General features: G+C 43.9%; 1 protein-coding gene across 3 annotated transcripts in view; it reads left to right on the top strand.

Annotated features, from left to right (window-relative positions):
* Positions 1-13,610, top strand: part of SEPT6 (septin 6) — a 129,108-nt gene extending 115,498 nt beyond the window's left edge. Inside the window, exon 10 of one of the 3 annotated variants that reach the window (XM_006893780.1) lies at positions 12,766-13,610. In XM_006893780.1, the coding sequence (XP_006893842.1) occupies positions 12,766-12,784 (19 nt within the window). In that variant the 3' untranslated portion in view covers positions 12,785-13,610. Of the gene's footprint in view, positions 1-12,553; positions 12,679-12,765 lie in introns of those variants that run through there. The other 2 variants (XM_006893781.1, XM_006893782.1) reach the window with 2 other exon arrangements.
* Positions 13,611-13,832: the final 222 nt, after the last annotated feature.

The following is a 13,832-nucleotide window of genomic DNA, read 5'->3' as shown; positions in this document are numbered from 1 at the left end:
TTGCCATTCCCTATCACTCCTCCCTGAGAGAGACTTCACCCTGAGTCATAAGGAAAAGGGGATGGCGTGTTGTCTTAGCTACTTCCTGCTGAAAAGTGATGCTGTGGGTTTCAGGGTGAAGATCTTCTCTCACTACTCTAAAGGGCCCCTTTGGCAATAGGAAACACACAGACTATTATGGAGACTGATTTTGGAATTTAGATGCACTGGAGGGTCATCTTCTATGAGCCGGTTCCACCTTAATGGCAAACAATAAAAGAAAAAAACAAAAATAACCCAAAGGATGGTGGTTCAAACCCATTCAGGGGTACCTTGAAAAAAAGGCCTAAGGGAGCTCTGGTGGCCTAGTGGCAAGAAGCTGCATTGCAATCTCAGAGGTGCACAATTCGAATCCACCAGATGCCGTGCTGGAAAAGGAGGGACAATCTCCTCCTGTACCAGTCAGATCCAATTTGATCGTACACACACACAAAATAATAAAATAAAAAAAGAAAGGATTAATGTACTAATTCGGAAAGATCACAGTTGTGAGACCCTATAAAGCAGTTTTACCTTTTTTTAAAAAAATATCTATTCTACTAGTGAAGTCTGTGGAGGGATTCAAATGGCTAAAGATTGGGGGTTTGAACCTGCTCAAAGGTAGCTCAGAAAAAAGGCCTGGTGATGTGCTTCCAAAAGGTTACAGCTATGCAAACCCTATGGAGTGCTGTTCTGCCTATGAGGTCATCATCAGTAGGTTTTTTAGTTTGTTTGATATTTTTTTACCAAATCTACTCTGCTTAAATGTGTTCATATGAATCCTATACTTGTCAGAAGAGAGCAAGGAAACACTGCATGGTTCAAAATCAGGAAAAGTGTGACTCGGGGATGTATCCTATCTCCATACTTTTTCAATCAGTATGCAGAACAGATCATTCAGGAGGCTTGACTTTATGAGGAGGAATGTGGCATCAGGATTGGAAAAAGACTCAACAATCTGCATTATGCAGATGACACAATCCTGCTTGCAGAAACCTAGGAGGAGCTGAAATGCTTGCTGCAGAATGTCAAAGACTACAGCCTTCAATATGGAATGAAGCTCAACATCAAGAAAACAAAGATTCAGGGGAGCTCTGGTGGCCTAGTGGCAAGGAGCTGCAACTACAATCCCAGAGGTGCACGGTTCGAATCCACCAGATGCTCTGCCGGGGAAGGAGGGACAATATCCTCCTGTACCAGTCAGATCTGATTTGACGGTACACACACACACACACAAATAATAAAATAAAAAAAAAAAGAAAACAAAGATTCTCAACACTGGGCCAATTGGCAGCACCATGATAGACGGAAAAGAGATTGAGGTTGTTAACAATTACAGCTTGCTTGGCTCCATAATAAACACTCGGTACCAGCAGCCAGGAAATCAAAAGATGAATTACACTGGAAAAATATGTAATAAGGTACCTCTCCAAAGTACTGAAGAGCAATGGTGTAAGTTTAGAGACTAAGGTGCGCCTGACCCAGGTCATGGTCTTCGCAATAACATACTATGCATCAGAGTGTTGGACAACAACTAAGGATGACAGAACAAGTATTGATGCCTTTTGAGTTGTGGTGCTGCAGAAGAGTCTTGAACATACCATGGGCTGCCATGAAAACAAACAGGTCTGTCTTGGAGAAGGTGAAACCAAGTTTCTCCTTGGAGGCTAGGATTTTGAAGCTCCATCTGACATACTTTGGGTACATGACCAGGAGGGACCAGCCCTTGGAGAAGGACATCATGCTTGGAAGGGTGGAGGGACAGCACAGGAGAGGAAGACCCCAGATGAGATGAATACAGTAACTTGGGCAATGGGGGTTGGTGTGCCAGAGTCAGTGAGACTGGATCAGGATAGGGCAGGCTTCAGAGCTGCTGTACATGGGGTCACAGGTGACTTGACAGCACATAATAATAACAATCCTGCTAGACTCAGATTGTGGGTGAGGAGGGGATATAAACATTTTTTACTTAAAATGTTATAGTTTCTTTCTTTTTTAACTTTATGATGGTAATTTTTGAGCATGTACGAAAGAGAGGATAGTATATTCCCATCATCTCGCATTCAACCATCAATCCCATTTCACTTTTACCCTCAACCTGATGAATGACCCTATAGCAAAACCTGCATCACTTCATTTGTAAACGCCTTCATATGTATTGGCAACCACTATACCACCTGCATCACACCACTGAAATCAACAATCACTCCTGAACAACATAAACTTTCTAGTCAGTATTCAAAGTCTCCCAGGTGTCGCATAAAGGCCTTTTTACATTTGATATGTTTGGATCAGGAAATGGAAAATAAGGGGAGGCATTCTCCCCTCGCACAGATGTAGTTTATGATTTAAATGACATGCCTGCAGTGAACCACCAAACTGATTGCTAGGGCCACGACAGTGGGGACTTTGGACAGCTGGAACAACATCTCAACTTTCAAGCAAATCTCGAAGAGGCTTCGGAAACACAAGGCCCATGAAACTGGGCCAAAGGAAACAGTCGCAAAGAACAATGGAGTGATTTTCTGTCTAGTTCAAGGGAAGGTCTTGGCACTTGTGCTATTATTTGTTGTTATGTACCATCAAGTCAGAACTGACCTATAGCTGACCCTCACAGTGGGTTTGTAGAGGCAGTAAATCACACGGTGAAGAGATTGAGCTTGTTAACAGCTTTAGTTTGCTTGGCTCCACAATCAACACTCTTAGTACCAGCAGCTAGGAAATTAAAAGACAAATTGCATTGGGAAAGTCTGCTATCAGGGACCTCTCCAGAGTACTGAAGAGCAATGGCATCAGTCTGGAGACTAAGGTGTGCTCAACCAGGCCATGGTCTTTGTAATTACTTCCTATGTGCCATAAAGCTGGACAATGACTAGACATAACAGAAGCAGAATTGATGCCTTTGAGCTGGGGTGCTGGAGAAGAGTATTGAATATACCATGGACTGCTAAGAGAACGAATAGGTTTGTCCTAGAGAGGGTGCCAGGCTGCTCCTTAAAGGCAAGAATTCTCAAGCTTCGTCTGGCATACTTTGGACATGTTGTAAGGAGAAACAGGTCCTTGGAGAGGGACATCATGCTTGGGAGGGGGGAAAGACAGCACAGGAGAGGAAGGCCCTCCATGAGATGGATTGATTCTGTGTCTGGGGTTAACAGTGGTAGGTGTGTCAGAGACAATAAGATTGGCACAGGATAGAGCAGAGTTGCAACCAACTCAATGGCACATAACAACAACAGCAACAAATAACACGGGAGATTTCCCATCCTTCTCCTGCAGAGTAGCTGGCAGATTCAAAGCTGTGTCCTTTGGGTGGGCAGTGCAGCTCCTTATCACTAGGCCACAAAAGCTCCCTCAGCTAGTTGATTTGAACAAAACAGCAGATTTGCTTGGAAGACTAGCAGTTCTTAAGGTGGTTTTGTCCATAGCTGTAGTCTCAGCGTCTAGCAAAGGATCTGATGTGGGAGCACTCACCTGCTGCCATTACAGTCCAGGCAATTCTGATTCCTGGTGACCCTCTATCAGGTTTCCAAGGCTGTAAATCGCTGTTTGATCAGACTTCCATCTATCTGATACCAATCATCAACTAATTAGTAACACAAGTGTAGATTAACACGTAACACAAGTGGCATATTGTACAGTGAGTTGTGCTGCTAACTGGCACCTAACACATTTCTCCACCAGGACACCTCAGTAAGGCTCACTTCCTGCTGACTTCCTTTGTTGGCCCATTTTCAATGAGGACGGGAAAGCTTATAGCCGGGTAAATTGATTCAGGTTTTATTAAACGAGATTTCACAAAATGTTTTTGCTTTGCCCTCTAGTAAACCATTATTTGCAGCCATTACAAATGTCTGGTGAAACTGCTATTAAATCTATATTTTACACGTGGGAGGCAACTGGTGAAACACTAGGACAGCCAGCTCCAACCAAGGAGGTTGGCTTTTCCTCAGCAGAACCAAACTAAAAAGCAGAACCAGACTAAACAGGGGGAGGAGGCCTTGATTTCTCATGATCTGAAAGCAACATAGGTAACTTCCTTCCTTCCCCAGAGCCCTTATTCTAGAGGTGAGTCACCAAGCCACCAAGAAGGCAGGCAGAGTGAAGGCCACAACTCTTCATTGCCTTTGATTGCTTGAGGTTTTATTTGTAGCTGTTTGCCATTGCAAGAGGCATTCCTTTCTGACCACTACGTGGTTCCAGATACTGTATCTCAGAAGCTATATTATTGTTGTTAGCTAATGTCTAGTCAGATTCTATAGATCACCACTAGACCTATAGGCAGCATCATGATAGATGGAGAAAAGACTGAAACTGTCAACGACTTCATCTTACTTAGAAATGTATTGCATTCAGAAAGTTGCAGTCAGGGAGCTCTCTGAATTACTGAGGAGCAATGATGTCATTTTGAGGACTAAAGTGCACCTTATTCAGGCCATCATCTTTTCAAACACTTTCTATGTTGCTGAGAGCAGAACAGCAAATAAGGGTGACAGAAGAATTGATGTCTTTGAGCTGTGGTGTTGGAAAATAGTACTGAACTACCATGAAGTGCCATGGACTGCCAAAAGAACAAACAGATATGTGTTGGAGAGAGTGCAGCAGAGTGCTTCTTAGAGGTTAGACGATAAAGCTTCGTCTCACATACTTTGGGTATGTTGTTAGGAGAGGCTATTCATTGGAGAGGGACATCATGCTTAGGAAGGTGGAGGGACAGTGAAAGAGAGGAAGACCCTTGGCCAGGTGGATTGACACAGTGACTGCAGCAATGGGCTCAAGTGTGTCAGAGATTATGAGGACGGCACAGAATAGGACAGGGTTCAGATCTGTTGTTCATAGCGTCGCTATGAGTCATTCTCAACTTGAAGGCACTAACAACAATCAGTTCTGCACATGGCAACCCCTTGTGATAGAGCACTGGCTTTCTTGACTGTAATCTTTATAGAAGTAGATTGCCGGGTCTTTCTCCTGTGGAGCTGCTGGGTGGATTCAAACATTGACCTTTCATTTGAAAGTCCAGTGCTTAACCATTGCAACACTAGGGTGTCCATGTACGTGCACATGCTGCTGGTGGTGTACGATCGAGTTGGAACCAGCCACAGCTGACAGTCCAGGAGGTTTGCAGAGGCAGTTCACTGCACAGCAGGAGACTGCCCATCTTTCTCCCCTGGAGCAGCTGGTAGATTTGAACTGTGTGTACCTTTGAGATGGCAACACAGCTCCTTACCATTAAGCCACCAGAACACAGGCCATTGGCTTGTTTTTCTAGCTACTCTGTACCTAGGAAGTAAACAAAAAATAAAATAAGAGGTAAGTGTTTGCATTGCGTTTTAACACTTTCAAAGTGTTTTTTTGGTTTGGTTTGTGGGGGTTTTCTCAGATGCTATCTCATTTTATTTTTTTTTATTTTTTTTTTGGAATTCAGATGCACTCTTATTGATTGTGCTTGGCTGTACATGTACATATCCTTCAAGATGTATCATGGGGGTGTTGCAACCTAGAAGACACAAATTTGACTAACAAGTTATAAGTACATGAGTCCAAAAATTATGGAAAAGTAAAAGAAAAGATTCTTTCATTGTTTTACAAACCCTCCCCCAGGTCCCCTCCACCATGCAGCCCTCGCTCTAGTCTCCTGTGATGACAGAAATACCCAGTTACATCTCTCTTTTAGACGGTTCTCTCCCTCCTCTGCTTCAGTGCAGTATACATTATTGAACCCATCTTACTCAGTGTCTCCCTAACCCCAAGGACAGTCCCATTCTACAACAGTGGCATCATGTAATATTTGTCCTTTTGTGACTGGGATATTTCACTCAGCATAATGTTCTCCAGAGTCAACCATTTTGAATAATATTGCATGAGTTCCTTGTTTTTTAATGCAGCATAGTATTCCATTGTGCGAATATACCACAGCTTCTCTAGCCATTCGTTTGTTGATGGGCACTTAGGTTGTTTCCAACTCCTTGCTATTGTGAACAAAGCTGCAGTGAACATGGGTGTGCATATATCTGCTTGGATATATCTCATTTTAGCATTACAAGAGTCCTGTGGGGTGGAGAAGGAAAGAGAGGCTCTTCAACTAAGATGTGTAAACAAAGTATCAGGGACTGCCCATGGGCCACACAGTGAGCTAGAGGCCGAGTGGGACCGGTCATAATTCACACAGATGTCTATTTCCCTGTATAATTTATAACTCGTGCGTGCGCGCGTCTCTCTCTCTCTCGTGTGTGTGTGTTTTCACTCTGGGGAAGTACCTGAACAAATATTCATGAAAGTGATGACATACATACTTTTAACTAAAAAAACAAAACCAAATCAGTTGCTGGGAGGTCTACCCCATGCTTTTCCATGTGGAAAAGCACTGTGGTCTATAGGTTCTTCAAGGGATGATTCTCTCCCCCGCCCCCCCAGGCCTTTCTTCCAAGGCACTTTTGAGTAGACTCACACCAACAATCTTACCATTAGTAGCAGAATGTGCTTTTCATTCTCTCCCTTCTCAAAACAGGACAATCTCCTCCCATATGCTTAACAGTTGCTGAAAAGCTGCCAGAGGGTCAACTATGGGTCAGTTCTGACTACGGTACACAACAACCACCTCAAAATATTTAGTAGTCTATTTATTCAATGGGCTAAAATGTATTCTTCAGCTAAACCATGAGAGCTGACATTCACAACCAAAGACTTCTCGAGGACACTCTGACCTTGGCTCTGACTCTTTCTTAGAGCCCACAGGCAGGTCAGGTGACTTCCCTAAATCCGTCAGTTTCCTCATATAACAAATAGGGATCGGCGCTGCTTACCCTATCACATCACATCACATCATGATCACGTCACATCACATCACATGGATGCAGTTTAAATGCAATAAAGTTCAAAGTGCAATTAGAACACAAGTCAACCTCTTTCCATTGTTCAGGCTTATAGAGTCTAGACCCTAGGACAGAACCTAAGGCCCATCCCCAGACAGTACTCAATTAACTGAAGACTCTGAAGGCACTTGAGATCAAACCCTTAAAATGCGCCCCCTTCCCCCCCCCTACGGGATAAAGAAATACAAGTGCCTGAAAGCCTAGCGCTGCAGCCAGGTCATCTGGAGATTTACCAAAGGTATTTTTCCACACAGGAGTCCCAGAGTGGTTTAAATGGTTAACTGAAAGGTGACAGTTTCAAATCTACTCAGAGGTGTCATGAAAGAAAGGCTTGGTGGTCTAGCTAAAGCCAAAAAAAAACCAACCCGTTGCTAGTTAGTTGATTCCACCATTAGGTGTCTGGGGCTCTAAATCTTATAAGAACAGACTGTTTCATCTTTCTCTTATGGAGCTGCTGGTGGATTCAAACCACTGGCCTTTGGGTTAGCACTGCAACTTATGATTCACCAGACTACCAGAGCTCCTGGCAAGCAATCTACTTCTGCAAAAATCAGCCTCTGAAAAAACCCTCCTCTGACACCATGAGTCAGAAATGACTATGTCAACAGGTTTTGTAGTAATTAGAAAGATAAAGCATGTTTGTGGTCACTGCTAATTATTTTGCCAGCTGATGCCACCAGTGCTGCCAATCTGTGGTGTGTGGGGGTGTAAAAGAGAGAAAGGATATTCCCAGGAGCCAGTGCAACAAGACTTTAAGGCCAACAAATGTAGTATAGTCTAATTTATCTATTAGTCATCATGACTTAATTGGACAATTTTCATCTGCCCCCTTTTTTTTTTTTTGGTAAAAAACAACAACAACAAAAAACAACCAAAAAAAACCTGTTCAGTAACACAGGTTTTTTCATTTTCAGTTTGAGGTTATTGTCAAGGCCCTTCCTCTACACAACAGAGCTGAGGCCCCCTTTCCCTAATTCCCCTTTAACACAGTTGGGGGGCATGCATCTTGCACCTCCTTTCCTCTTGCCAAGGGTTGTACAAGTCTAAGAGTCTGAGGATGGCGTCTGGCCTCTGGTCAGGAAGCCAGCAGTTGCATTGCTCTGTGATGCAGCCTGCATCCCAGCAGCCCCATTCTTCCATTCCTGTCTTTGCCAGATTGCAGCCTGATCAGAGGTCCCCCAAACTTCCCTGCTTGAACTCTGGCTGCTGCTGCTTGTAATGGATCTGGATCCACCATGGGTGGGTAACCACTGGTTAGCAGAGTTTCCTCTCTTCTCCTCTGGTATCTTGAGTCTTACCCGACATCTCAATCCAGAGGTGCCTGGGAAGAAAGGCCTGGTAATGTCCAACCACAAAATTGGCCACTGAGAGCCACTCTACTCAGGCCCCCATGGGACAGCCATGAGTCAGAATCCGTAAGACTATTCTCTAGTGCCTTTTCACTGCTGTCCTTTCCAGCTCTGATTTGTTCAAATGGGTAGTCAGGTTTTTCTCATACTCCAACAGGAATTTCTTTAAACCCAGCTTTCCCTATGAAACACAACTCCTGGAGAAAATTCCAGTCATCTCCTCTCTGTGTCACTCTGGGTATTCCACAGATGCAGAAGGGAGAATAAACCTGAATACTATTATAAGCTTAATGTCTTGACTTAAAAAAAATCCCCCAGTAAGGTAGAGACAATACCAGGTACAATCATCCCATTTCAGAAACTGGCAAACTGAGCACACTGAGTCAATGTTTGGGGGATTGTTCTAATCTGTGCTCGTCTTACACGGTACTCTGAGGAAGGTTTTTAAATATATGCATTTTGTACATATCCCCTTTAAAAAAAAATCAAAGAGGCAAGATAGAAGACAAGAGGCAGTGTGCTTTAAAAGGGCCTGAACTTTATATTCAATTCTAGGATTTGATATCTCGAAAATATTCCAGCCCCAATTTTGATAATGGCTCTCAGCCAACAATGGCTTTGGGGAGCCCTCGCGAAATAGACTGCGCTCCCTTGTCCTGGCTATCAGGGGCTTGGGCCTTTGATGTTTGTCCAGTGACACAGGTGAGAGTAAGAGATGCCCTGACAACAGTTTGTGGCTAACATGTAGTCTCTCTGCCCTTCCTTTGCAGTAACCCATGGCTGTGTACTGAATAGCATTCCCTGCTACAGCTGGACTGGACTCCATTTTAGCCTTATAAGCCAAAGTTCCTATTTTAACTGACAGCTTCCCTTTGCGGTGCCAGGCAGCCAGGCCCTCGCCCCTGCCCTTGCGATGTACGATCACTTCAAGATCACTTCTTTCTGAGCTCCACAACTTGCTCCTGGCTCCCAGGTCACTGACACAAACCACAAACAACCACCATCTTCTCAGTTTTTCTTTTGAGGTGGTGTTTTGGGTTTGTTGTGTGTTGTGTTTTTTTTAAACCACTTATATACAAACCACAAATGCAAACAAGGTTCTGCCAAATGTTCACACCTTTTGGGAGAGTTGGGAATGTAAGGAAAGGAAGCAAAAAGTAAAAGAAAGAGAGAAGCAAGCCTTCACATACATACACATGTGCACATGCACATACACACACTCTCTTTTCTAGTTGACAGTGCCAAGAGTTAGTGGTGACAGGCAGGGAGGGAGGTCAGGCTGCTGAAGCTAGTTTCTTTGGGACAATGCAAGTCACAGTGGAGGATTCTGGGAGACCTTAGACGTGGATGCAGTGCAGCTCCTTAACCACTAGGCTACCAGAGCTCCCTAGTAGACTTGGGCAATTCATTGTAAGATTTGTCTTGGAATTTGATGATCTAAAATTTAAATTAATACATGGGGGGGGAATCCACAACTTGCCTTGATTGCCATTTTGATGTTTTTATATCTGATTCTAAGGAATCCCACACCTGCAACCCACCGGCTGTTCTCAATCCTCTACCACCAACTTGTTCAGGTTGTGAAAAGAGGGTCCCTCTCTCCACTACAGTTGAACTATTTTGGAGGGTTGAGGGTTGAGGAGTTCTAAGGAGGCCTGATGGTGCAGTGGCATGGCGTTTGGATACTATCTGAAAGCCTGGCTGGCTGAGCTCACTTCAGCCACTCCATAAGCGAAAAGACCTTGAGATCTGCTTTTAATAAAGATTAAACCAAATGGACCCAGTGGCCCTATAGGACACGGGAGCACTTCCTCAAAAAGGTTTCTAATGCTGTCATCTTCATGGGAGCATGCTGCCTCAGCTTTCGTCCACCAGGCCATCTGGTGGGTTCAGTCCACCAACCTGGAGGCTGGCCCAGTGTTTTAACCACCATGCTACCAGGGCTCTGAGGCAACCCTGTGGGGCAGTTCTACATTATCACATAGTGCTGTTATGAGTTGGAATCGATTTTAGGGCAGATCATGAGAAGTATTTAAAAAATATAGGCATACCTCACTTTCTAGTGCTTTATTGATTGTGCCTCTGATGACTGCGTTTTTCTAGATGCAAAGATTGTGGCAGCCGCATTTCAGGCAATTTTATCGCTGCCGTTTCCCCCCCCGCCCCCCAGGACACGTGCTTACTTCGTGTCTCTGTGTCACGGGGGTTTTTTTGGTGATTCTCACAATCTTTCAAACTTTCTTGTAACACTGTTTTGCACACTTGAGAGACTTCAACATGAGTCAACCTAACCTTCATATGCACTGGGTAACCTTGAAGGAGAGTGGGGAATGGTGTGACTCGCTTTACGAGGATACTCATTTTATTTTTTTTTCTATAATTATATTTTATTAATTTTCATAAACATTTACAGAGATTTTGGGCTTCCACTCATTCATTGTTGCACTATTCTCTCTATCCTCCTCCCAGTTTGTTCTTGTCCAAATGCCACAGTGCTTGTCAAAGCCAGTTCTGATTAATCTTCTTTGTCAGTGTGTCCTTTGCCATTCCCTATCACTCCTCCCTGAGAGAGACTTCACCCTGAGTCATAAGGAAAAGGGGATGGCGTATTCTCTTAGCTACTTCCTGCTGAAAAGGGACGCTGTGGGTTTCAGGGTGAAGATCTTCTCTCACTACTCTAAAGGGCCCCTTTGGCAGTAGGAAACACATAGACTATTATGGAGATTGATTTTGGAATTTAGATGCACTCTTTTTTTTTTTTTCTTTCTAGATGCACTCTTATTGATTGTGCTTGGCCGTACATGTTCATATCCTTGAAGATGTATCATGGGGGTGTTGCAACCTAGAAGACACAAATTTGACTAACAAGTTATAAGTACATGAGTCCAATAATTATGGAAAAGTAAAAGAAAAGATTCTTTCATTGTTTTACAAACCCTCCCCCAGGTCCCCAGTTATATCTCTCTTTTAAACGGTTCTCTCCCTCCTCTGTTTCAGTGCAGATACTCATTTTATTGTGGGGGCCCTGGAACTGAACCCACAATGTCTCTGAGGTGTGCCTGTATTAGAGGCAGACAACCTCTGCCAGGCCTTCAGAGATTTTTCTTGTAAAGTGGAAAGACAGATCTATTCTAATTTTTTTCTATAAGAAACACTTGAAGCCAAAAGAAGTTAAAGAGTCGCTCAAGGTCCTGCTACTGATTCATGCCAGAAACCAAGCTCAGTCACCTATCGCTGGACTCTTGTTGCACCAAACCGTTCAATCTGTTCATATATGTTCCCATAGATCAAGGTCTTTTGATGTTTGGAAAAACATAAGATTGTCAGCAAGTACTCCCACTTTCCTTTCCCCCCCTTTTTGTCCCCCTACAGAAAAAGCTGAGGGGACAGGGTGGTTGAGGGTGGAACAAAGCAGAAGATTCGGCTGAGGGCTTGTGCTGGAGACAGACATCACCAGAGCATCTGGTAGCCCCGGCCTTCCCGGGCCTCTGAGCTGGGGCCCAGCCAGGCATGTGCCCCAGGTGATGCTTGCCCACAGGGAAATGTGCTCATCAGAAATCTAACAAGAGTTAAAATGCTTATTTTATTTGGTAGCTCTTCTCACTGTAGACAGGAAGAGCTGTTGGGTTTTTTGGCTTGCTTTTTTTTTGGTTTTTTTCTCCCCTCTGTCAATGAAAAGACTTTCTAATTAGAACAGTTGTTTCTGTTTTTCCTTTTTGTGTGTACTGTCAAGTCTGTACCCATAGCTGACCCTCCGGCGGGTTTTCAGAGGCAGTTAATCACACGGGAGGAGATTGCCCATCTTTTTCCTGCTCTATTTTTTTCTTTTTAATACCCTAAGTAGGCTATTTGCTTCTGGTGAAACAAAATCAGTCATTAGAAATGGTCTTGGCTTTTCTTTGCCCAGACTGGAATGGAAAGATTTTTTTTTATTTTCCTTGAAAAATACACACACATACATACATCCCCTTTAATTTTTCTGAGGCTAAGAAATTTGCTGCAGTGCAAACCATTTTTGTTGTTGTTCTCATTCATTTTTATTTTGTTTTTAATCACATGACATTTTCATGTGGCTGTTAATATGTGCTTGCTTTCATTAAAACAAGGAGCTGTAAACCAGTGTGTGGTGTGGTCTTAAAATCTCAACAGATCCCCCGGTGGTGACGGTCGATCAGTAGCCCCATTTCTAACCTGTCTTCTCCAAGAAGCTTCTGTGTCACCTCACGCTGCCCACACCCCTTGCCCTGTCTTACTTGGGATGTCTTTTTTTCTCTGGCTAATTTCATGTTTTCTTTCTCTTTCTCTCTCCCTCTCCAGCTTTTTTTAATCTTGTCTTCAGCAGCTGCACTAAGTCTAAAGGAGAAGACTGCCATTCTAGAAGAGTTAGGGTTCCATGTTGTCTCAGACCAGAAACCAACCAGTCCCCTCTGCCCTCCAACTGCGTATGTGTGCATGTGTTCACACACAAACACGTGCGCGCACACACACACACACACACACACACACGTACTCATGTGTCCTGAGTCCAGGCAAGAAGCTCTCTTCTGACTTACATGGTATTTTAAATGGAAGTGTCTTGTACTAAACCCTAACAAGGCAGGAAAGAGCCATCAGAGCTGGAGAATGGACCAAATGTAACCTCAGAGAGACAACGACAGGAGAACAACCCACCCAAGTGTAAGTGACTGGGGCAGGAGACCTCAGCTGTGGGTGTGCCAGTGCTGTTCAAAAGGTGGTATTTGAGTTCTCAGCTTTTCTTTTTAGAGAACAATTCTCCACTTCAATGAGTTGACTGTCTACAGCCACTCCCGAACATCTCCGAATAGGGGTGTGAAAGTCAAACATTTGTCTCTTTTTCCATATTCACCGCCCTCCTACCGACCCCAGCAAGGGGGACATGTGGACCCACTAGCTAATGTTCAGGTCGTGAAGTGAGAGAGACAAGAGGGGGTTCAGTTTAGTGAAAGCACAATGACGCCATTCAACCTTCCAAGGCTAGTTGGGGATCTGAGAGAAGGCTCGGCTTGGCTTGAGATTCAGAGGGAGAGCTTTGATGTTGCCGAGTCTGCCTTGGGTTCACTGATTTTCCTTGCATCAAAATACCATGTGAGTGTGCTCATTCTCAAAGCTCCCTCCCACCATCACCATTCTGCTGTCCAGTGTCTCCTGAGAAGGCCTCTTTGCATGTTTTCCAGAATCTCTGTCTGTTTTTCCTTTTCTTCGCCTTTGTTCTTTTTGCTCAAAGGTGTGACCGGTCACTGCCCCTCTGGGGGCCATCATTTGCCAGGAGAAACATGCCAGAACCAGCAATGTTCAGCTTGAGACCTTTCTAATGTCCATGTCAGTTTTCAATAAAACTCAACGAAATGCTAAAGGACTGTGTGATTGGATCTCAAATCATTGGACAATGTGAACCACTGTGGTGTGCCCCAGAGGTTTGAGGACATACCATCAAAAGCTTCCAGAATTTTCTTACCAGGGCGGGATTAGGGGGTGGAAAAAAAACTCCTCTACTTATCCTCCTCCTATTAACTTGGATTTAACTGATCAGTAAGCTAATTATCATCTAGGACGAAGTGTACTGTGAGGTCCTACA

Source organism: Elephantulus edwardii, unplaced genomic scaffold, assembly GCF_000299155.1.
Source record: "Elephantulus edwardii isolate Elephantulus edwardi_28Jun2011 unplaced genomic scaffold, EleEdw1.0 scaffold00131, whole genome shotgun sequence".
Classification (NCBI taxonomy): domain Eukaryota; kingdom Metazoa; phylum Chordata; class Mammalia; order Macroscelidea; family Macroscelididae; genus Elephantulus; species Elephantulus edwardii.
The sequence above is the reverse complement of the archived record's forward strand: the minus strand, read 5'-3'. Positions and strand labels throughout refer to the sequence as shown.